The 21,520-nt window shown below is 46.8% G+C and overlaps 1 protein-coding gene across 3 annotated transcripts in view; it reads right to left on the bottom strand.

Annotated features, from left to right (window-relative positions):
- EPHB2 (EPH receptor B2) overlaps nucleotides 1-21,520 on the bottom strand; it is a 268,821-nt gene that overhangs the window by 184,818 nt on the left and 62,483 nt on the right. For all 3 annotated transcript variants that reach the window (XM_043996951.1, XM_043996950.1, XM_043996949.1), the window contains exon 2: nucleotides 5,406-5,470. In XM_043996951.1, the coding sequence (XP_043852886.1) occupies nucleotides 5,406-5,462 (57 nt within the window). In that variant the 5' untranslated portion in view covers nucleotides 5,463-5,470. The remainder of the gene's footprint in view (nucleotides 1-5,405; nucleotides 5,471-21,520) is intronic.

A 21,520-nucleotide genomic window follows, 5' to 3' on the forward strand; every position in this document is an offset into this window, starting at 1 on the left:
TAGGAGACTCAGTACATTAGGGACCAGTAGGCCAAGGTCTCTTCCGAAACCGCATTCAGATGGTGAAGAGGGGGCCGCATTACCCCTCACAGCCTGGCTGTCCGCCACCTTCCCTCTGGGGAGGGATTGTTTCCAGCCCACAGGCAGCATCAGCACCTCAGTCTTAACCATCATGGGATGACCTTTGGGTAGAATGAATTTGGACTGTGGGGGAGTGAGATGGAGAGGCCAGAATACTTGGGTGGGTTTCTTCACCCCTTAGCTATGTGCTTTCTCACTCCTATACTCCAGGGAAAAAGCAACCGGTGCCCCAGAGCTGGAAGGGTAGGCGTCTAGGCTGTGGATGAAACCTTTCCTCCTCCAACCCTTGGGGCAGGGCACAGCTCACTCCTGCCCATGCCCAGTCCACCTCTCTGGGCCTCCTACTCCATATTCTATTTTGAGCTATAAAACTGTTAAATGGGACAGTTGAAAGGGATCAGAGAACCCTGGACATCAGAGCTAGGAGGGATGTCAAAATACATAATATTAGATCTGGGAGGGAAATTAGATCACAGGATGTCAGAGCTGGGAGGGCCCTTAGAACATAGGATGTCAGAGCTGGGAGGGCCCTTAGAACACAGGATGTCAAAGTTGGGAGGGCCCTTAGAACACAAGATGTCAGAGTTGGGAAGCCCCTTAGAACAGGGAATGTCAAAGCAGGGAGGGCCCTTAAAACCTAGAATGTTAGAACCCAGATTAGTAGGAAGAACACTGAATATGGAGTTGGAGGATTTGGGTTCAAATCTTCACTCTGTGACTTACTACCTCTGTGATTTTGGGAATGGAATGGAAGGGAATAAGCATTTACATAAAGCCTACTATGTGCCAGGCAAAGTGTTTTTTACAAACATTATCTCACTTGAACCTCATGACAACCTTGGGAGGTAGGTTCTATTAATATCTTCATTTTTCAGTTGAGGAAACCGAGGCAAACAGGGTTAAGTGACTTGCTTAGGGTCACTCAGTTGGTAAGTGTCTGAGGCTAGTTTTGAACTCAGGACTTCATGCCTCCAGGATCAGTGCGCTATTGATGATACCACCGGGCTGCCTCTCAGTGACTTTGGGCTGGTCACTTAATTTCTTTGGCCTTTGGTTTGTTGAAATAAAGGTGAGTGGCTAGACTAGATATCCTCTAAAGTTGCTGACAGTCCCAGATCTAGGCTCCAGGAGTAGAGTAGCAAGGGAGCCCAGCAGTCACTAGATCCCCCAAGGTCCTGTGTGTGAAGCCCCCCAGACAAGATTCCTGACAGTCAGCTGTGTAAGCCTTCCCTTCTGCCCATCCTAGTACCTCTAGGCAGCTCTCCTGTATTGCCAGCTGCATATGTGTCTGTCTCTCCTCATCAGGGGTGGGAGGACATTAATGCATCTAATCACCTGTTCAGTATTCTACGTGTACCAGGCCCTCAGAAACAACTGCATTGCGCCTCCCATTTTATTGACACACTGGGAATTGGATGTAACATTCGAACATATGCCCAGATATGTACCGAGGAGAGTTGTTCTTTAGGGCCCATGGTGCTGAAGTTCTGGTGAGAAGGCCCTTAGCCTTATTTGTGGGCCATCCAGAGCTGGGGCTTGGCCTTGGTGACCTCCTTGCATAAGGGCCAATGGGGACAAATCCAGTGCTCCAGGGCTGACCTTTAGCTTTGGGGGCCATTAGGTAACACAGGCAACAGAAGCCTCGAGTGGCAAAATTCAGCAGCTCAAGGACCAAGGAAGGACATGGTCAAGGTTTGGTCTCTGTGCCTGTCTCCTAAGCTCTGGCTCCTAGCTTCTAACCCTTAACCTTTCCAATACAAATGTGACATAGTAAGGGGAAGAACACTGGGTTTTGAAAAAGGAGATCTGGATTCAAATCATCCACTATCTATGTGACCTTGCACAAGACCCTTGGGGCAGTTAGGTGGAGCCCTGGAGTCAGGAGTACCTGAGTTCAAATCGGGCCTCAGACACTTAACACTTACTAGCTGTGTGACCCTGGGCAAGTCACTTAACCCCAATTGCCTCACTAAAAAAACAAAAAAACAAAAACCAAACCAAAACAAACAAAAAAACCCCACCAGAAACACAAGACTCTCACTTTCCCTATCTGTAAAAGGAAAGGGTTGGGCTAAATATTTTTTAAAGTTCCCTTTTAGCTCTGAATTTGTGATCCTGGGACTCCCCCCACCTCGAACATTCCTAAAAACTCTAAAATACTGACATTACGCCCCCAGCTCTAACTTTCTGCCACGCTTCTTGTCCTTAGCTTTAACCTTCCTTTATTTCCTAGTATATTCCCCATCTGCCTAAGGCTGGCCTAGCATTCCATTCCTGAAGCCCAGCCCCAAGGCAAAAGGCAGAATAATATGCTGAAAATAACCTGGATCTGGACCAGGGTTTGAATCTCAACTTGGCTGTTTACTAGTGCTAGACTTGGCCAACACAATTGACCCCTCTGGGCCTTTGTTGGCTAGCCTATAAAATAACAGGATTAGACCAGATGATCTCTAAGGAGCCCTTCCCGATGTGACATTCAGTGTTCTAAGGTCCTACCCACCTCTCACATCCAAAGCCTTAAAGTCCCTTCTAGTCCTCTGTTCTAAGGTCCTTTCTGACATCCTGTGCTCTAAACATTTTGTGTTCTAAGGGTCTTCCCAGCTCTGATATTCTGTGTTCTAAGGGCCCTCCCAGCTCTGACACTCTGGGTTCTAAGGCCCCTCCCAGCTCTGACATCCTGTGTTCTAAGGGCCCTTCCAGGTCTTAATCCTAGGCAGCCCAACTCCCAAGTAGCACTTTGGTCTGGGAGAAAGGAAATGTGATCAGGACGGTACCTTCCCTCTGCTCACCCAGTCCAGCTTATTGTACTAGTCTCCACAACTCTTTTATTCTCAGGGGTCTTCTGGTGCCAGCTCTGCCCCCAGAGAGGATCTGTTCTTCCCTTAGCAGTCTCAGAAGGGATTCTGAAGCTTACCTGGCGCAATTCTTTCCACCTTGGTAAGCAGATAAGACCTTTAGGTCAAACCCTAGTTGGCCTGCTCCGAGTCGAGAATCCTTGATTTGGAATCAGAAGACTTGAATTTGAATCACAGACTCACGATTTATTGTGTGACCACAGGCAAGGCCCTTCATCTCTGAATCTCAGTTTCCACATCTGTAAAATGGGGGTAATAATGCTTGCACTATCTAACTCACAAGGCTGTTACAAGAACGACTCGTGGATGTAAAAGTACCATATAAATTGTTGTTGTTGTTTGTCCTTCATTCTGGAAGAGGACCCACAACATTGGGTGATATCATGAATTGGATTTAAGAGAGGGAGGACTGATATAAGTGTGACTGTTACCCATGACATCACAGATAGAAAGCAGGCCTCAGAGCCTGGAAGACCCAGCCTCAAGGCTCACCCCTGACACGTGTTGGTTGGGTGACCCTGGGTGCATAGCTTAATCTCTCAGTGCTGTAGGCAAGTCCCTAAGACTTTAATTTGTAGAAGAGGGACCAGGTTGGATGCATAGAGGGAATTCTCCTGATATCAATGAAATCCTAGCCCCAGGCCCTATGCCTGACCCTATATAAGAATGAGTTGTTATTTTATTGTTGTCACCCCTCCATTTCCTTTGGTTCCCTCAGTGGCTAGGATAGAAGAGTGAATAATAATAACATCTCTTATCTGCACAGCATTTTATGGCAAAAAGAACTTTCCAATATATTCTTTGTTCCACAAGTTTATCAGTGACTTGGATAAAGGCAAAGAAGGCACTCGTTTGACATTTGTGAATGCTTTGAAGCTGGAAGGGATAGACAGCTAAATACATAGGGTTCTTAACGTGGGGTCCACTGACCCCTAAGGAGCCCATAGAGAGATTTTAGGGCATCTAGATGATGAAGCAGGATGGGAATAGATAAGCTTTATTTCAATATAATTGTTTTCCTTTATGATCATCTTTCTTTTATGTTAAGCATTTAAAAACCTTATACAGAGAAGGGCTCCACAGGCTTCCCCAGACACTGACCAAGGAGAGATAGATCCCACAACAACTTTGGGGAATCCCTGCATTATACAGATGGTCACACAGCTGGTTAGTGTGGGTGGGGCCCAGGGGGTGCCAGATGTGGGGTGGGGCCTAGGAGGAGGTCAAGGGGCTGGTGTTGGGAAAGGCAGGTGAGCCTGGGGAAGTTCGGGGATCGGGAACAGCAGATCCCACGGGCTTCCCAGCCAAGCTCCTCCCCATCCCTCGCCCCTCCAGAGTCCCCCTTCCTTATTGCTCCACCATGTGACAAAGTCACCCCCTTGTTACAGCTGCTGTTCTTCAGAACTTAATTAGAGCACTTAATTAGAGCACGCTGCCTTTCTCCCCTCTCTCTAATTAACATGCCAAGGACTCACAGACTAAACACCCCAAATAATGCATTCAGGCTGCCTGCAGCCAGACCTGCCCTCATTATCAGGCCGGAGGTGGGATGGGGGCTGAGGGGGGGGTGGGCTGGGAGCGAGGGGAGGTGGCAGGCCCCACTTTGTATCAGAAAAATGAAGGACAAAAAGAGAGGAAGGAAAAGAGTCCGGCCCCAGGGGACCCTCCCTCTTTCACTGTCTTGTAGGCAACAGTTGATTCTCATTAGCCACCAAGGCTGTTGGGCCTGATGGGTGTGGTGGGGGTTCAGGAGGAGATGGCATGGAGAGAGGAGGAAGGGACAGGGTCTGTCGGTGTCCCCCAAGGGAGGCAGCTCAGGGCCTCCAGTTGATGTGATAGAGCAAAGATGGATGAATTCAAGTCAGGGGAGCCCAGTTCACATTGTCAATGACAAACCGTGTGACCCTGGGCAGGTAACTTCACCCCTCTGGGCCTCAGTTTCTTGATCTGTAAAACAGGGAATAATCCTTGAAATACCTATCTTACAGGTTTAGAAGGAAAGAGCTTGGTTGACCCTAAAGTGACATAGAAAATAACAGGTCTTATGTTCCAAACAAAATGACATAAAAACCCCAAAACCCAACTTTCTCACAGCACTTGATATTCTCACTCAAGTCTCCCTCCATTGACATGTCAGGAGACTTTTAAAGGTTAGGCTATAAAGCTCAAGATCAGCTTGGGGTGGTACCCTGGCAAAAATCCTGAACTCAGAGTCAGGAGACCTGGCTCTGATACTTCCTGCCTGTGTGACCCTAGGCAAATCACGTGCCTTCTGGGAGTCTTGTTCCTTGTCTCTGAAGTAAGGGGGTGCGACTAGATTGACTGAAAAGTATCAGTAATGACCCCTGAATGGGGTGGGAGAGGGAAACAGCAGGGTGTCTTGCACCCAGATCGACAGTCCAGGCCTCCGCTAGAACCCCCTGGGGAAAGAAAAGTTAACCTTGCAGGTAGGTAGGAAAAGCAACTCACCCCGGATGAAGGATGCACGATCCAGCCCAGCTCCGCGGTGGCTGTGGTTGAGTCCATCAGCGTTTCTGCAAAAAGAGCACAGGGGTCAGGGCCACAGGAGACCTGATGGGGTGGCCCAAGGCAGCCAGGGCTCTCAACTACAAAGCCCAACCTTCCCCCTCCCCCAAATGTCTTCATTTTAGAGGATTCATAAGGCAGGATGGCGCAAGGAGCCCAGGAGCAGAACCAGGAGTGTGGCTTACAAGATGATCCCAGCTACACCGAGGGAAGCCCTTGAGAGATTTCCAGACAGTGACCAATCATGGCTTCAGGCAACCTCTCTTGGCAGAGAGGTGATGGACTAAATCAGAGGTTCTTAAACATTTTTGGGGGGGCAAGGACCCCCTTTGGCACTCTGGTGAAGCCTATAGACCCCTTCTTAGAATCATGTTTTTAAGTACATAAAGTACAATCCACAGAGTTACAAAGAAAGCCAATTATATTGAAATACAGTTTAAAAAAAAATTTCTTTAAGTTCATGGACTTCCCTTCTCTCCCCCCAGGCGAAGAACCCCTGGTAGAGGATGAAGCATGCATGGCTTGACTATGCTTATTTGCCACAAGGGAAGGCTTCTAGGGGGGGCGGAGGTGAGTTGGTGGGTGGCCATAAAGATGCAAGAGGAAACCAAAGAGAAAGGAGCATCAATCAAATATTTTTAAAATACCCAGAAGAAAACAAAAAAGTTCAAAAGGGTTGACATAAACGGGACAGTTTTGTTCATTTAATTAATACAAGATTGTTGAGTTTTTATTTGAGAAAAAGTTTTAAAAAGACAAGCTATTTGTAACAAATTCCCAGTTTCATATGCAATCCTCTGTTTTGTTTTTCTTTATATAGAAATGTTTGGTTTTGTTGATGTCTGTTAAATTCATGGTTAAAAAAAAATGAGTACTGGCTCTTGAATCAAAGGGGGAAGGAGAAAGGAAAGGGAACAAGATATGCATTTATTAAATGCTTACTATGTGCCAGGCACTGTGCTAAACACTTTACAAATATTATCTCATTTGATCCTCACCACAACTACCCTGAGAGGTGGCTATAATTATTACAATTTTACGGATGGGGAAACAGAGGTAGACAAAAGTTAAGCGACTTGCCCCGAGTCTGAAGCTAGATTTGAACTTACTTCTTTATTCCAGACCCAGCAATTCTATACATCGCACCATCAAGCTTCCTCAGAGGAGTTCTGTTCAAGACCTATCTCTGATACTTCCTACCTATATGATCTTAGGCAAGTCAATGATTCTCTCTTGAGTCTCAGGGGCTTTTTTAACCATAAAAATGAAGGGGTTAGCAGGATTTCAGAAAACTGATGATGAACCACACTACCCACTTCCTGACAGAGAGGGGTTGGATTCAGAGAAGAGAATGAAACCCACATTTTTAATATGGTCAATATGAGAATCTGTTTTGTTTGACTATGCATATTTGTCTTAAGAGTTGTTTTTTTTTCCAACTTGGGGGAAGTGGGAGGGAGTGATATTGATGGGGTTGTACTCCCTATAAAATTAAAAACAACAACAAAAAAACCATTGAAGTATTTTTTTTTTAATGCACAGAAGACTAGAAGTTCGAAGCACAGACAAGCTGGACAGTTTTGAAAGTTGCATGTCGGATTTATTATACATGTAAAAGCAAATGGAAGATATTAGTAAAAGAGATTTCTCATGTAATGTACAATCCCTTTTCCTGTTCTGCTTTGTATATGGAAATGAACGCTCATTTAACTTGGTATTTGTTATGCTTAGAATAATAAAAAAAGCATTTTTGAAAAACCAAATGAAGGGTTGAACCAGACGGCCTCTGAGATCTGTTCCCGCTCTTGAGCTATGCTTGTAGAACACTCTAAGATCCAAAGCTGAGAAAAGCCAATGATGGAAGAAGGAAGGGCCCATGATGAGGGAAGAAGTGGGGCGAGGCAAGTAAAAGCAGAAGGAAGAGAGCGAAAATTGAACCACTTGTGAGCTGGAGGGAAAAGCATCCTCAAAAGAAACCCAGCTGGTCTGAGGCTCAACCACAAACCCCTCAGCCTCTGCCGATTTCTGGGCCCCTTGCCTCCCTCCAGGTTCCTCCCTTACCTGAGAACTGCCCGCTCTGCCTTCTCCTCCAAGAAGGCTTCCCTGATCTCTGACTTATCGCTCCCTCTCCCAAACAAGACGTCATCTCAGAGAATTGCACTGCTTAGTGCGGGAGAGGGACCATCCAGGCCAGCCACCATCAAAGGTTGTGCAGCCTCTAGGGATGGGAACATCATTCTCTTCCTAGGTAGCACCTCTGGAGAATGCTGTTAGAAAGCACTTCCTTTGCCTAAGCCTGAGTCTGTCACTGCAACCTCCATGTACTGCCCTCGCTTCTGTCCTTGGGGGCAGAGCAGAGCAGAGCAGGGCTAATTCCTCTGCCACTTAACATCCCTTCCCAGAATGCAATCTCCCATTTTGTCCGTGTTCCTCCTATCACATCCTGCCTTGTGTTTAAGCTGTTTGTGCCCAATGAGGCCAATTTTAAGTCATCTTTGTCTCCCTACCTTCCCCAGCAGAGAGAAAACACAAACTACATGGTGAATAAGTGAAGCACGGGAGAACAAATAGGTATGTGGGAGTCTCTGGTCTGGTTTTTTTTTTTTTTAGCACCATCAGGGAGTGCCATCCTTTCTGTCTCAACTCCCTGCGACCAAGCTCTGGGGGCACAAGGCAAGTCCCTAAGGATGGGGCTCAGGCCTGGGTCAAGGCCTCCATCAGCTCTTCCCACTCTTTCCATCACCATCTTCTCCATTGGACTACACTTGTGTGGGGTGAGGATTAGACCTTTCCCTTCTTTAATTGACTCACCCGGTGCTGGCACCTCTGCCATCCTTCTTGTTCATTGCCACAGGGATCTAAAGATCTGTGTGCTGTTGTTCAGCTGTTTCAGTCACATTTGACTCTCTGTGACCCCATTTGTTTTTTGGTTTGGTTTGGTTTGGTTTTGGCAGAAGATACTGGAGTGCTTTGCTATTTCCTTCTCTAGCTCATTTTACAGATGAGTAAACTGAGGCAAGCAGAGTTTAGTGACTTGCCCAGGGTCATGCAGCCAGTAAGTATCTAAGGCTGGATTTGAATTCAGGTCCTCCTGATTCCAGAGCTGGTCCTCAATCCACTGCACCATCTACCTGCACTCCACTAGTGGACTTCCTCCATGTTGACAACAGCCCAATAAGAGAAATAACTTGGGCTTAGTTACTGAACCAGTTATGGATCCATTTAACCACTGAGTCACTTGGTCTGCCTCTCTCCATCTCATCCAAAAGGATAACTAGAATGAGACTGTCTCTATGACTATGGGCCCCTCCCCTTTCCTTAGCCCCGCCCTCTCCATACCTTCATTGGTCTCTGCCTTTCCACTGGATTGTCCTTCCCCTTCCATTGGCTCTATCTATCCCTTCCATTGAGCTGACCAGCTTTCTTTCCATCAGCCCTGCCTCCTTGGCCGGGGAGGTCTTATGTCTTGGAAAATGAGAGATAGCGACCTCCATTTGGTTAGGCTTGGCCCTGTGACAAGGCCAAGTATTGTTCCACTGGTCATCTCTTTCAGCCTTGGCTAAAAGTAGAAATGTGCTGGGAAGTTCTGGTCTAACAAGGAGGCTGTCCCCAGGGCTGTGACTAGGAACTTTTGTGCTCAGGGCAGTTAAGATGGAGGAAATAGCAGAGCAGGGCTGAGCAAGGTAGGACAGGGGAAGAACTGTCCCATAGCCGACCATCTATGTAGTGGCTCCCTATTTAAAATAATTATTGCTTGTTAACTAGGAGTCAAGCTCTGTTATTTCTCTGCTGTGGAGCTTTGCAAGTATTGCCACTGCCCTCTAAATTCAGTGCTTTGACCTTCCTCAACCTTCCCTATCTCCTCCCTTCCCCTACCAATAAAAAAGAAAAGTGTCAATTTACTAAAGGTCTCTAGAATCAATCAATCAATCAATAAACATTCATTAAGCACCTACTATATACCAGGCACTGAGCTATGGCCATGAAGTAACAGAATCAGGATGAGGACTGGGGGGTCCTGACCCCCACCACTGTGTCACTTTGAGCTCCAAGATATTGGCAGATAGATTGGGGAGGTGGAAGAGGTGGCGGACACGCCATCAGCCCCCCCCCCCCCAGGAGAGCCTGGCTTAGCTGGAAAGAGGTTTGGCATCAGCTCGGGCTCATTCCCAGCAGCTCCCTTTGAGCCCCAGGCTCCCTTACCCAAGCCCAGGGCCAAGGGCGGTTTTCCATCACTGACAAGTTGGAAGATTGGACGGACGTTCCATTCTGCTGGTGCGGAGTTAGAGAAAAGAGTTCCTTTTCACACTCCCCAGTTGCTACAGATTTTTCTTCCTCTAGAGAACAAGGGCTGAACTTTTAACCTGAACACTCTCTCTCTCTCTCTCTCTCTCTCTCTCTCTCTCTCTCTCTCTCTCTCTCCCTCCCTCTCTGTCTCATCTTTCTTTCATCCCCTCCCTTTCTTACCCCCCTCTCATTTCATTTTTCTTTCTCTCACTCATCTCCCTTTTATCCCCTGTCTCTCTCTCTCTCTTTCCCCCTTCATCACCCTCCTTCTCTCTCTCTCTCTCTCTCTCTCTCTCTCTCTCTCTCTCTCTCTCTCTCTCTCTCTCTCTCTCTCTCTCTCTCTCTCTCTCTCTCTCTCTCTCTCTCTCTCCCCCTCTCTCTCCCCCTCTCTCCCTCTCTAGCCTCCACCAGAGCTGATGCTCCCTGAACGCTACTCACCGCCATTCCCTTTGTCTCCTCCCTACTTTCTGCCTTAGTCCAGAGAACAGCTGCTAGGAGCCGGGGGTGGCGGGGGTGGGGAGAGGGAGTGTGGGAAGCAGTGTGCTCAGGCAAAGGGATATGAGAACACCTGAGCTAGGCTCTCCACAGGGACCCACACCTGTGGGGCATCAAGAATACTTGGGTGTGAAGGGAGATTCAAGTGAGACTCACAAAGAGTCACAGGCTGACGAGTTTGAGTCTCCCTGGTCCAAACTGAACCCAAACCATTGCCAATGACAGGTCATGCAGCCTCTGGCTGAAGCCCTCCAGTGAGGGGGAACCCACTGCCTCCCAAGGCAACCCAGTCTGTATCTGGACACCCCTAAGAAAGGAGTTCTTAACCCGGGGTCTAGGAACTGTTAAAAAATGCATATTTTGATACCTCAGTATCACTGGCTTTATGCATTTCAAAGTGTTCTTCTGAGAAAGGGCCCATGGGCTTCACCAGTCTGCCAAAGGGCACCAGGACACACACCCTAAACCCCTACCTTGTTAGCTTACGTAGATTTCCATTACATCTTGTCTACGTCTACCTGTCGTTCTGCTTTTTCCTTCATCAATGTAGGGCAGTGGACCTGTGATTTTACTGATATGGGGAACTCCCAGGTGAGGGAACTCCCCCCAGTAAAACAGGTTAGCGCTTTCTCTACAACTTAAAGTCTTAGAAACTTATCTACAGCTCCAAGAGGTTGATTTGTTCAGGGTCACACAGAAGATATGTTGCAAAGACAGGACTTGAACCCAGATCTCCATGGCTTTGGGTCTGGTTCTCAATCTGTTATATCATTCTGCCTCATGTTATTAATGTGGTTTTTTTTGGTGCAGGGCAATGAGGGTTATGTGACTTGCCCAGGGTCACACAGTTAGTCAGTGTCAAGTGTCTGAATCTGGATTTGAACTCAGGTCCTCCTGAATCCAGGGCCAGTGATTTATCTACTGCACCACCTAGCGACCCCTTAATGTGATTTTAAAAAATTGTTAACTTGTACAGGGCTAAGGGCAGATCCCTGAGGCACCCCACTAGTGACCTCCCGCCATATTGACAACAACCCATTATCTAGGCCTGGGTTACAGAACCAACTGTGGATTCATTTAACCATCTAGTCATCTAGCCCACCTTTCTCCGTCTTATCCAAAAGGATGACAAGAACGAGAGACTGTCTATACGAATACGGGCAGCTTCCTTTCTCTGGGCTTCAGTTTTCCCCATCTGGGAAATGAAAAGGGACTGGATTAAGGTAATCTCTAAGGTCCCTTCCAGCTCTAAACCCTGTGGGCCAATGATTTAGATCTCAGCACCCGGGAGCCCAGGAGGATGACGTCCCTTTCCCATCATTTGCTTTTCCATCCTGTCTCGGATTCTTCAGATATATTCTAACATCTGTCAGCCAGAAGCAGCCCAGGCCTGAAAGTTTGCAGGTCTGTGTTCAGATCCCGGTTCGGCCACGAATCCATCATGCGAACCATGTCTGGTCAAAGCATCCCTCTTGGCCTCGGTTTCTTTCTAGGTCAAATGGGGGTTATCACTGCATCACAAATCTATGGATTGAACTGGCCTCAGAGGCCAGTTAGGCCATTTTATAGATGAAGAAACTGAGGCCTACAGTGATGAAAGGGCTTGCCCGAGATCACATAGGTGGTAACAGAGTCAGGGTTTGGACCCATGTCCTCTTGACTCCAGAGCACAGGACCTGGGTTCAAATTCTGCATCTGTTACTTCCTACCTGTATGACATTGAGCAAGTCCCTTCGTCTCCGTGAGCCTTGGTTTCTCCTCTATAAAATGAAGGGACTGAATGAGATGGCTTCTGAGGCCTCTCATAACTATAAATCTATGTTTGTATGATGGGAAAGGACTATTATATATCATTATAATAGCCTGAATTTATACCTGGCACTTTTGGGTTTATAAAGTGCTTCCCTCAAAACAACCCTATGAGATGTATAGCTGCAAATATTGATATCCCCATTCTATGGACAAAGAAACTGAGGCTCAGAGAGAAGTGATCTGACTGTGGTCACAAAGGTAGGAAGCAAAGCTCAGCACTGCACCGCACTGCACTGGGATGAGGAACAGAAGATACTTGTTCACATCCATTATCAGCCTGACGATATCTGTGGAAGGGAGGGAGTATAGGGATCAGTATTCCCATTTGACAGAAGAAGGAACTGAGGTCCAGAAGGGAAAGGGAAACATTGGGTGCCTACTATGTGTCAAGCAGATAGTTTTCATTTTATCTTCACAACAGCCCTGGAGATGTAGATGCTTTTATCATTTCTATTTTATAGGGGAGGAAACTGAGGAACAGAATAGTTAAAAATGACTTGCCCAGGATCACAGACTTATTAAGCATCTGAGGGATGATTTGAACTCAGGTCTTCCTGACTCCAGGGCCAGTACTCTATTGCTCCACCTACTGGCCTACAGGTGAACAACAAAGGCTCAGAGAGGTTTCTGTTAACGTAAGACTAGTCAGTATGGGAGATAGGATTGGAACCAGTCTCCCAGGACTGAGGCTGGTACAGTTTCCAGGACAGCTGGTTTCCTCTCAAACCATGAAGTGCCATTGGAGGTTAAGAGCTTAGAGACTGGCACTGGGGGAGTCGGAGGACTGAGTTGAGATACCAACAGTACAAGATTGGAGACAGGCTGGGAAGGTAATCAGCAAAGAAAACACCTGTGATGGGAGGTCCTCCTTACCCCTGCCCTGGCTCACATTCAAGGTTGGAGTGAGGATTTTAGAGAAGAGGCAAGAAAACTAGAAATATTTAGAAACATCTAGAAAACAACTAGAAATATCCCGAAAACTAGAATTAATGAGAACCTGAGAAGTCTCTAGAAAAAAAAAGATGAGAATTTTCTAGAAAAACTAGAAGTGGCTGGGGAAATAACTAGAAATATCCAGAAAACTAGTAAGTGGGGAGAAAAGTAGAAGTATCTTGGGGAAATTAGAAATATCTAAAAAACCAGAAAAGTGTCTAGAAAACAAGAAATTACTAGAAAACTAGAAATGTCTGGGAGAATAACTAGAAATAGTCAGAAAACTAGAAGCATCTAGAAAAACAAGAGAGGACTAGAAAAATTAGAAGTATCTAGAGAATAACTAGAAATTCTGGAAAACTAGAATTTCAATTGAAGAATGAGCTTGAAGTTCTGGTCTCATGGGTTAAATAAGCTGGACTTGGTGTGGATCTTCATGATTACACGGGGTCTTATGTCACATTGCCTTTTGTGGGGATGTGTAGACCAGGGCACACCGGCATGCATACACGAACACCCAAAGATACAAATGGCTACGGCTTTGGTATTTGGTTGTATTTGGTGAAAAGACTCCTAAGCTTAAAGTCAGAAGAGCTGGGTTTGAATCCTGACTCAGACACTTACTAGGCACATGTCCCTTGGGTGAGTCAAATGACCTCTCTAGGCTTCTACCAAATGGAGATAATAATGTTTTTCTCCCCAGGTCGTGCTATGGAAAGTGGTTTATATGGTGATAGAGAAACATGAAGTGCGTTCCTCTTGTATATATGTATTTATATCTGTTTGGTATTATCTCTTTAGGGACCTATCCAGGTGTCTGGGTGTGGATGCCAATGTGTTTCTAAGGGAGTGGACCGGTGGGGTTATTACGAGGCCAGCCAGGTTCTTGGCTTAGCCAAGAACTCCCACACACTCTCTGACTGTATGTCTCTTCACCGGACTAAGGAGACTTAATAATTACTCTTACTGTCCTGTGGCTTTTGAACTCTCTCCTTCCCTCCTCTCCGAATTTCTGAGAATCAGGGTCAAAAGGTTTCCTCAATGAAAACTTTCCAACCAAAGCTGTTGTTCCCTACCTCCTCATCCTCATCTTCCTCAGTCCTACCCTTCCATCGTGTCCTCTAGAACCTCTGTCATAATGTTATCTCCATTTTCCAGATGAGGAAACCAAAGTTCATAAAGTAAGAGACTTGCCCAAGGTCACACGGATGGTAAGTAATAGAACTGGGGCAGTTAGGTAGCACAGTAGATAAGATGCCGGGCCTGGAGTCAGGAGGACCTGAGTTCAAATCTGGCCTCAGACATTTCCTTAGCTGCATGACCCTGGGCAAGTCACTTCACTCTGTTTGCCAGTTTCCTCATCTCTAAAATGAGCTACAAAAGGAAATGGCAAACCACTGTATTATCTCTGTCAAGAAAACCCCAAATGGGGTCACAAAGAGTGAGACATGACTGAAATGACTAAATAACTCAAATAGAATGAATAGATGAATGAATGAACCAACAAACAAAGAGATCTGGGAGACATCAGCATGGACGGCAGGGCTAACAGAGGAGGACTGAGCCTTATAGAAGTAGTCTCCAAACTTTTTTTGATCACATATCCCATTAGAAAAAAATTGAGCATGCTCCCCAAAATACAGGGGGTCCCAAAAGTCTTAACTTATTGAAGCTTTTTTTAAAAGTGAGGCAATTAGGGTTAAGTGACTTGCCCAGGGTCACACAGCTAGTAAGTGTTAAGTGTCTGAGGCCGGATTTGAACTCAGGTACTCCTGATTCCAGGGCTGGTGCTCTATCCACTGTGCCACCTAGCTGCCCCTTATTGAAGCTTTGATAGCTTAAAACTGCACTAAGACTTTCAGGGCAATCCATAGGAACATTTATTCAACTATTTATATGGTATACACATTTGCTATTGTACCAATCACTATACATGTCATAAAACTTATACAAACATAGAAATGTAAAAAGCATGAGATAACAATGAAATAATGGTGGATTCCAGAATAAATAGAGAAACACTGAAGTTTACTGAACAGGAGAGGGCTGTGGTCAGACCTGTTGCTGCCACATGTGGAACTGGGGGTCTGAATGTGCATATTCTAGGCAGAGGGAAGGATTTTCCCAATGGCACCTGGGCAGCAACTTGTGGGGGAGGGAGGGAAGGAGTGACATTATCACTATCTTGGGAAGAAAAGGAGAGGCTGGGGGCTTGCACAACCCCAGGTAGTAGGAGAAGACAGATAGGGAGTATGGGGGTGCAGAGACAAGCCTTGTGATTGGCTCCTGGGGGGTGGGTGGGATATGACCACTCTTCCCACCCTGTGATTGGGTGATCACATATTCCTTGAGGCCAAGCCAGGGTCCCACTTTGGAGACCACTGCCTTCCAAGATACAGTTAGGAGGGAAGGGTTGGGAGAAGGAAGATCTGGGTTCAGATGTTTGCTCTGTTTCTTACTACCACCTGGGCTTCAGTTTACTCATCTGTAAAATGAAGCAGTTGAACCAGGTGGCTTTTAAGACCCCTCCTACTTCTAGACCTATAATCCTGTGCGTGGTACACTGGAAAGAGTACTGCCTCTAGGGTCAGAGGACTTGAGTTCAAATCCCACATTTTACACTCACTGCCTACATGACCTTGGGCAAGTCACCTAACCTACTTGGGCCTCAGTTTGCTCATCTATTAAATAATAGGCTGGAATAGAAGGCTTCTCTGGACTCTTCCAGCTGTAAATCTATGATTCTATGATCAAGACAGAGCAGCATGAGGCATAGGAGGAGAATCCAGAAAGTGCAGTGTTTTAGAAATCAAGGGAAGGAAGAAGGGACAGTCGCCAGTGGCCAATGCCACTGAGAGCTCAGGGCTTAAGGGCCTCTTCAGGCAGACCCGCAGAGAGGAAGGGAAGGCAGTGAACAGCAGGGCCAAAGGCTGGGGGAGGGAGGACAGGAGCTCCAGCAGGCTCCTGACAGTCTGCCCAACCCTGTCCTGCCCACAGCAGCCCTGGGGAGGTGGCCCTGCGTGTGCCCTTCTCTCCTTGGCCAGCTTCCCCACAGAGATGCTTCACATGGCCCAGGCTGTAAATAAACCCACAGCTGCTCACAGCTACCAGACAACGAGCTGGATGCCTTCCCAACAGCAACCGCTCTTTCCCCGTGGGCTGCTTAGGGAGAAGTGCCCGGCCTTCCTACTCAGAACATGCTTTCCATCGGCCACTTGCTGCCGGCCCTAAGGGAACCTCTGAGGTGGGGGCTCAGAGAAGGGCTGAGAGTGAGGCAGGGATGGCCCTGCCTGTCTGTGGGCTGAGGTCTGGGGGATGTTGATCATGTAGGCAGGGAGTGACACAAATAGAGTAGAGCATCACCAATTTAGGGGCTTCAGGGGGCATCTAGTCTAACCCATACCTGAACAGGAATCCCTTTAGCATCCCCCCCAAGTGCTCATGCCCTTCTGCCAAAGGAGCACTATGACCCCTTGGGGCAGCTTTGTCTCCTTTTGGGCAGCTTTCACTGGTAGGAAGTACTTTCTTACATTGCACCCAAATCTGTCAGAAGGCATCGAACTAAATCTCCTCCCTTTAGAGAGGAAGAAGTGTTTAGGTGAACAGGACTCATGCTTCTTGTTTGTCTGCCCTAGGTTTCGTTTTAAAATTTTTATTTTGTCTTTCCATGAACAAATATTTATTTTCTCTCTTTTACACACACACACACACACACACACGCACACACAGAGACACCCCGTCACTGCAAAAATAAAAAAAGAAAAATAAAACCCTTGTAAAAAAAATATACACAGTTGGGGGCAGCTAGGTGGTGCAGTGGATAAAGCCTTGAATTCAGGAGGACCCGAGTTCAAATCCAGCCTCAGACACTTGATACTTACTAGTTGTGTGACCTTGGGCAAGTCACTTAACCCTCATTACCCCACTCCCCCCCAAAAAATTCACAGTTAAGCAAAACAAATTCCCATGTTTGTCCATGTTGAAAAACCTACATCTCATCTTGTATCTTGAACCCCCCTCCATGTTGGCAGGTGGGTTCCATGGGAAACATGGTTGGTCATTAAACTAATAAGAATTCATTATATTCCCCCCATTTCCCCCTTCCAAACCAAGGACATCGCCATATTCCTATCACAGGATCCCAATCTCAGACTTCCTCAAATTCCCTTTCCCTTCCTTCCCACTCCCTCCCCCATTTAATCAAGCTATGATTTGTTGACTCTACCTCCCCAATATGGCATCCCTTTTTTCTCCATTCACATACCCACAGCCTTCTACAGGCCTTTACCCTGTTGCCTGGACCACTGCAATAACCTCCTCATTGGCCTCCCTGCCTCAGGTCTCTCCCCTTTCCAGTCCATCCTCCAGACAACTTCCAAAGCAATCTTACTCAATCACATATCTGACTGGGTCACTCTCTTGCTCAGGTATCTCCAGTGGCTCCCTCTTGCCTTTAGGATAAAATGAAAACTTCTCTGTTTGGTATCTAAAATCCTTCATAATCTGGGTTCAACCTATTTATCTATAGAGAACTCAGAGGGCCAGAGGCCTTTTCATAAACCACAGTCCCATCAACTCTTCCTGGATTGTTCTTAGATGAGATATATCAGCCCCACTCACTGTTCCTATGATGTTCTAGACTGACCGCAACTCCCTATGGATGTGGTCTCCCCAATTAGAATATGAGCTTCTTTGTGGAAGGGACTGTCTTTGCTTTTGAATTTATAACTCCAGTGTTTAGCACAGTGCTTGGCACAGGAGAAGCACTTAATAAGTACTTCATTCATTCATTCATTTATTCATGGTGATGGAACTAGATGATCTCTAATTTGCCTCCCAGCTCTGACATCCTGTGTTCTAAGGGCCCTCCCAGGTCTGATCTCCCATGTTCTAAGGCCCCTCTCAACTCTGACATCCTGTGTTCTAAGGGCCCTCCCAGGTCTGATCTCCCATGTTCTAAGGCCCCTCCCAGCTCTGACATCCTGTGTTCTAAGGGCCCTCCCAGGTCTGATCTCCCATGTTCTAAGGCCCCTCCCAGCTCTGACATCCTGTGTTCTAAGGGCCCTCCCAGGTCTGATCTCCCATGTTCTAAGGCCCCTCCCAGCTCTGACATCCTGTGTTCTAAGGGCCCTCCCAGGTCTGATCTCCCATGTTCTAAGGCCCCTCCCAGCTCTGACATCCTGTGTTCTAAGGGCTCTTCTGGCTCTGAAATTCTTTGGTATTCCATGGTACAAAATGAAGAAAAGAATGAGGCCCTATTCCCCCTCCCCTACAAATCAGAATCCTCACTGTCCCCTAACCCCAGAACTTTTCCCTTTCTGAAATCCTAGGTGTCACAATGCATAAGAGCCTGGAGTGAGAAAAACCCGTTTTCAAATCCTGCCTACTGGGAGCAGCTAGGTGGCGCAGGGGATAAAGCACTGGCCTCGGATTCAGGAGGACTTGAGTTCAAATCCAGCCTCAGACACTTGACACTAGCTGTGTGACCCTGGGCAAGTCATTTAACCCTCATTGGCCCAGAAAAAAAACAAAAACAAAACCAAATCCTGCTTACTAGCTGTGTGAGCCTGAACAAATTACTTACCCTCTCTAAGCCTCAGTTTCCTCATTTGTAAAATGGGAAGAATAATACCACCTCCCTCCCAGGCTTGTTGTGCAGATTGAATGATACAACATGTGCAGTGCTTTGCAGATCTTCAAGCACGGCATGAATGCTATCATCATTCTTATTGTGATTATTATTATGCTCAAATAAAGTCAGATGGACAGTTAAGGCGGCCCCAGATTGTGGCAAGTCTCCAAAGCCTGGAAGGGGAGTTCAGAACTGTAGACTCCCAGATTTGAAAGCTGGAAGGGCCCTTAGAACAAAAGAATGTAACAAGAAGTGATGAACTTCTGGCTTCTGCTCAGTCATCAGGGCTCAGGGCAGGAAAGGCCAAGGCAAGGCCATGTTTTCCCAGCAAGAGGCCCGGCAAGATGGGAATCGGACTGAATTCAAATGGGATGGAGCTGCTGCGGGGAGACTCGGCTCCTTTGGATCATAACCAGAGCCTCCTTTGGCCCTGGCTTCATGCCTCTTGGGGAGAATCAAACCAGCTCTCCCACTGAACTCTCAGAGAAGGTCCTACTGGGCCTGGGAAGGTCAAACAAGAGGAAGACTAAAATGACTTCTGGAATTTCGTGGGATCCCAGGGTTTGGGGTTAGAAAGGATCACAAAGGTCACTTCGGCCAACTTCTTCATCTTATACAGAGGGAGTAACTTGCCCAAGGTCACAGAGGTCATAAGCAACAGAACAGGGATTGTCTGTTAACAAATCGAAGAAGAGAGTGTGGTGGACCCCCCAAATCACAACACACTCCATCTCTCCTTGGAGAAAGCAGGCCATTCTTTAAGACCAGCTCCAATGTCATTTCCTCTATGAAATCTTCCCTCCTTATCTTCCCCTAGTCAGAAATGAACCTTACTTGGGCCTTTCACTCAATCCATCAGTCAGCAAGTATTTCACAGAATCTTAGAATTTGAGCCTTGGCTGGAACTTTAGGGGATACCTAATCTGACCCATAATAACTCAGTAAGTGCCTACTATGTTCCAGGAAGTGTACTATACACTGGGGAGTAGAAACAAAAAGCATAACAATTAGGGGCAGCTAGGTGGCGCAGTAGATAGAGCACCGGCCCTGGAGTCAGGAGGATCTGAGTTCAAATCCGGCCTCGGACACTTAACACTTACTAGCTGTGTGACCCTGGACAAGTCACTTAACCCCAACTGCCTCACACACACACACACAAAAAAGCATAACAATTCCTGTCCTCAAGGAGCTTACATACTAGGAGGGAGATAACAGGTACACATGCAAATATAGAAATACAGATATCAACTGTGCACATCTTTTATGTACCTGCCATATTCTATTATGCATCCTGGCTATTTGTGTAGGGACCATGAGCTTCATCAGGGCAGAAGCTGTGTCTCATCTATCTTTGTGATCCAGCGACATAACATATATTAAGTAATCTGCATACCTTAAAACACTTTAGAAATGTCAGCCATCATAAGGATGATAATAATGATTATAATTATCGTCGTCATTCCCAGACTGCCCCCAAACACCCCATCTATCAGGCATTTAGCACAGTGAACTGAATTGATTTCCATGAACTGTACCATAAACTTCAGCCGTCTCGCAAATGCCAATTAAGGCCAGAGAGTGGATGAGTCAACACTGCCCATCATTGCTATGAGAAAACCTGCCAACAGATATTGACTGAATACTGACTATGCACCGGGCATTATGGGAGGGGGGGGCGATATGTAAGGAAGAACCAGATGCAGTTCTGTCCTAGGGACAACGGGGACATAAACAAAGATGGTCCCGAAGTAACTGGCCCTTCCTGCCATTCTTTACCACCTTCCCAGAAAAGAATCAGACCCATAGAACGTTAGAGGTAGAAGGGACTTTAGAACATAGAATGGCAGAACTACTTAGAACGTAGAGCATGAGAACTTTGAATGTTAGTTCCTAAAGGGACCTGAAAACATAGAATTAGAGTTAGTAGGAACCAAGGGGATCAACCCATCCAAGTCCCTCTTTTTTCAGAGGAGGAAACTAAGTCCCAGAGAACTAGGCGGCCCCCGCACCAAGCCAAGGGCCTCGATTTCCTGGCTCCAGGCTTACTATTGCTTCCACAGTTCCTGCCTCAGCAGGCATTTATTAAAGTGCATGTTAGCAAGAGACAAAAAAGGGCATTTTTCTACCTTGGCCTTATATTTAGGCTTTGGTCTCTGAAGCCAGCTAATGAGAAATCCTTCTGCTTTAAGGATGTCCAAGGCCCATATACCTATTTACCCTACTCCTGGCTCGAAGGCCCCCTATCTGCCTTGGGTACCCGACTGGAGCCTTCTTAGAATATTTTCACAGTCCCAAGTTAAGTGTGTCTCAGCAAAGCCAATCTCGGGCGTGTGTTCTTTTCCTCCAACACCAAATTTGCTTTACCTGGATGAAAGCCAGTAGAGCAAACTGAAACTCAATCTTCGTCAGCCGGGCTGGTGGTGCGGTAACAGCACCCGGCATTGTGAAGCCCGGGTCTCCAGGATATTCTGAATCTGCTGTTCAGGGACCCACTTAACCTCTGTGAGGGACAGGATGATGGATGGCTGGCTGATGGGGAAGAAGGGGGGCAGGAAGGAAGGAGATGACCAGGGAGGTAATGTGGTCACAGTGGAGAGCGCACTGGACCCAGAGTGAGGAGAGCCAGGTTCTAACTCATTGTACAAAGTTACTTCCCATCTTTGAGACTCTATTTCCTCATCTGTAAAATGAGAGAATCCAACATAGTGGTCTCTGCAATCCGTTTTGGGCTAAATGCTCCATGGCTTTTTGACAACCCATCCCTAGAATCATCAGTTTTCTTGGTGGGGGCCGAAGGTCGCTGGAGATGTAGTTCCAGAACTCTCCCACCTAGAGCAGACAGTGGGCATGGAGAGGCAAGGTCATGGGGACCTATTCCTCTCTGCTGGATATCATGTTG

This window comes from Dromiciops gliroides, chromosome 3 (assembly GCF_019393635.1).
Source record: "Dromiciops gliroides isolate mDroGli1 chromosome 3, mDroGli1.pri, whole genome shotgun sequence".
In the NCBI taxonomy this organism is placed as follows: domain Eukaryota; kingdom Metazoa; phylum Chordata; class Mammalia; order Microbiotheria; family Microbiotheriidae; genus Dromiciops; species Dromiciops gliroides.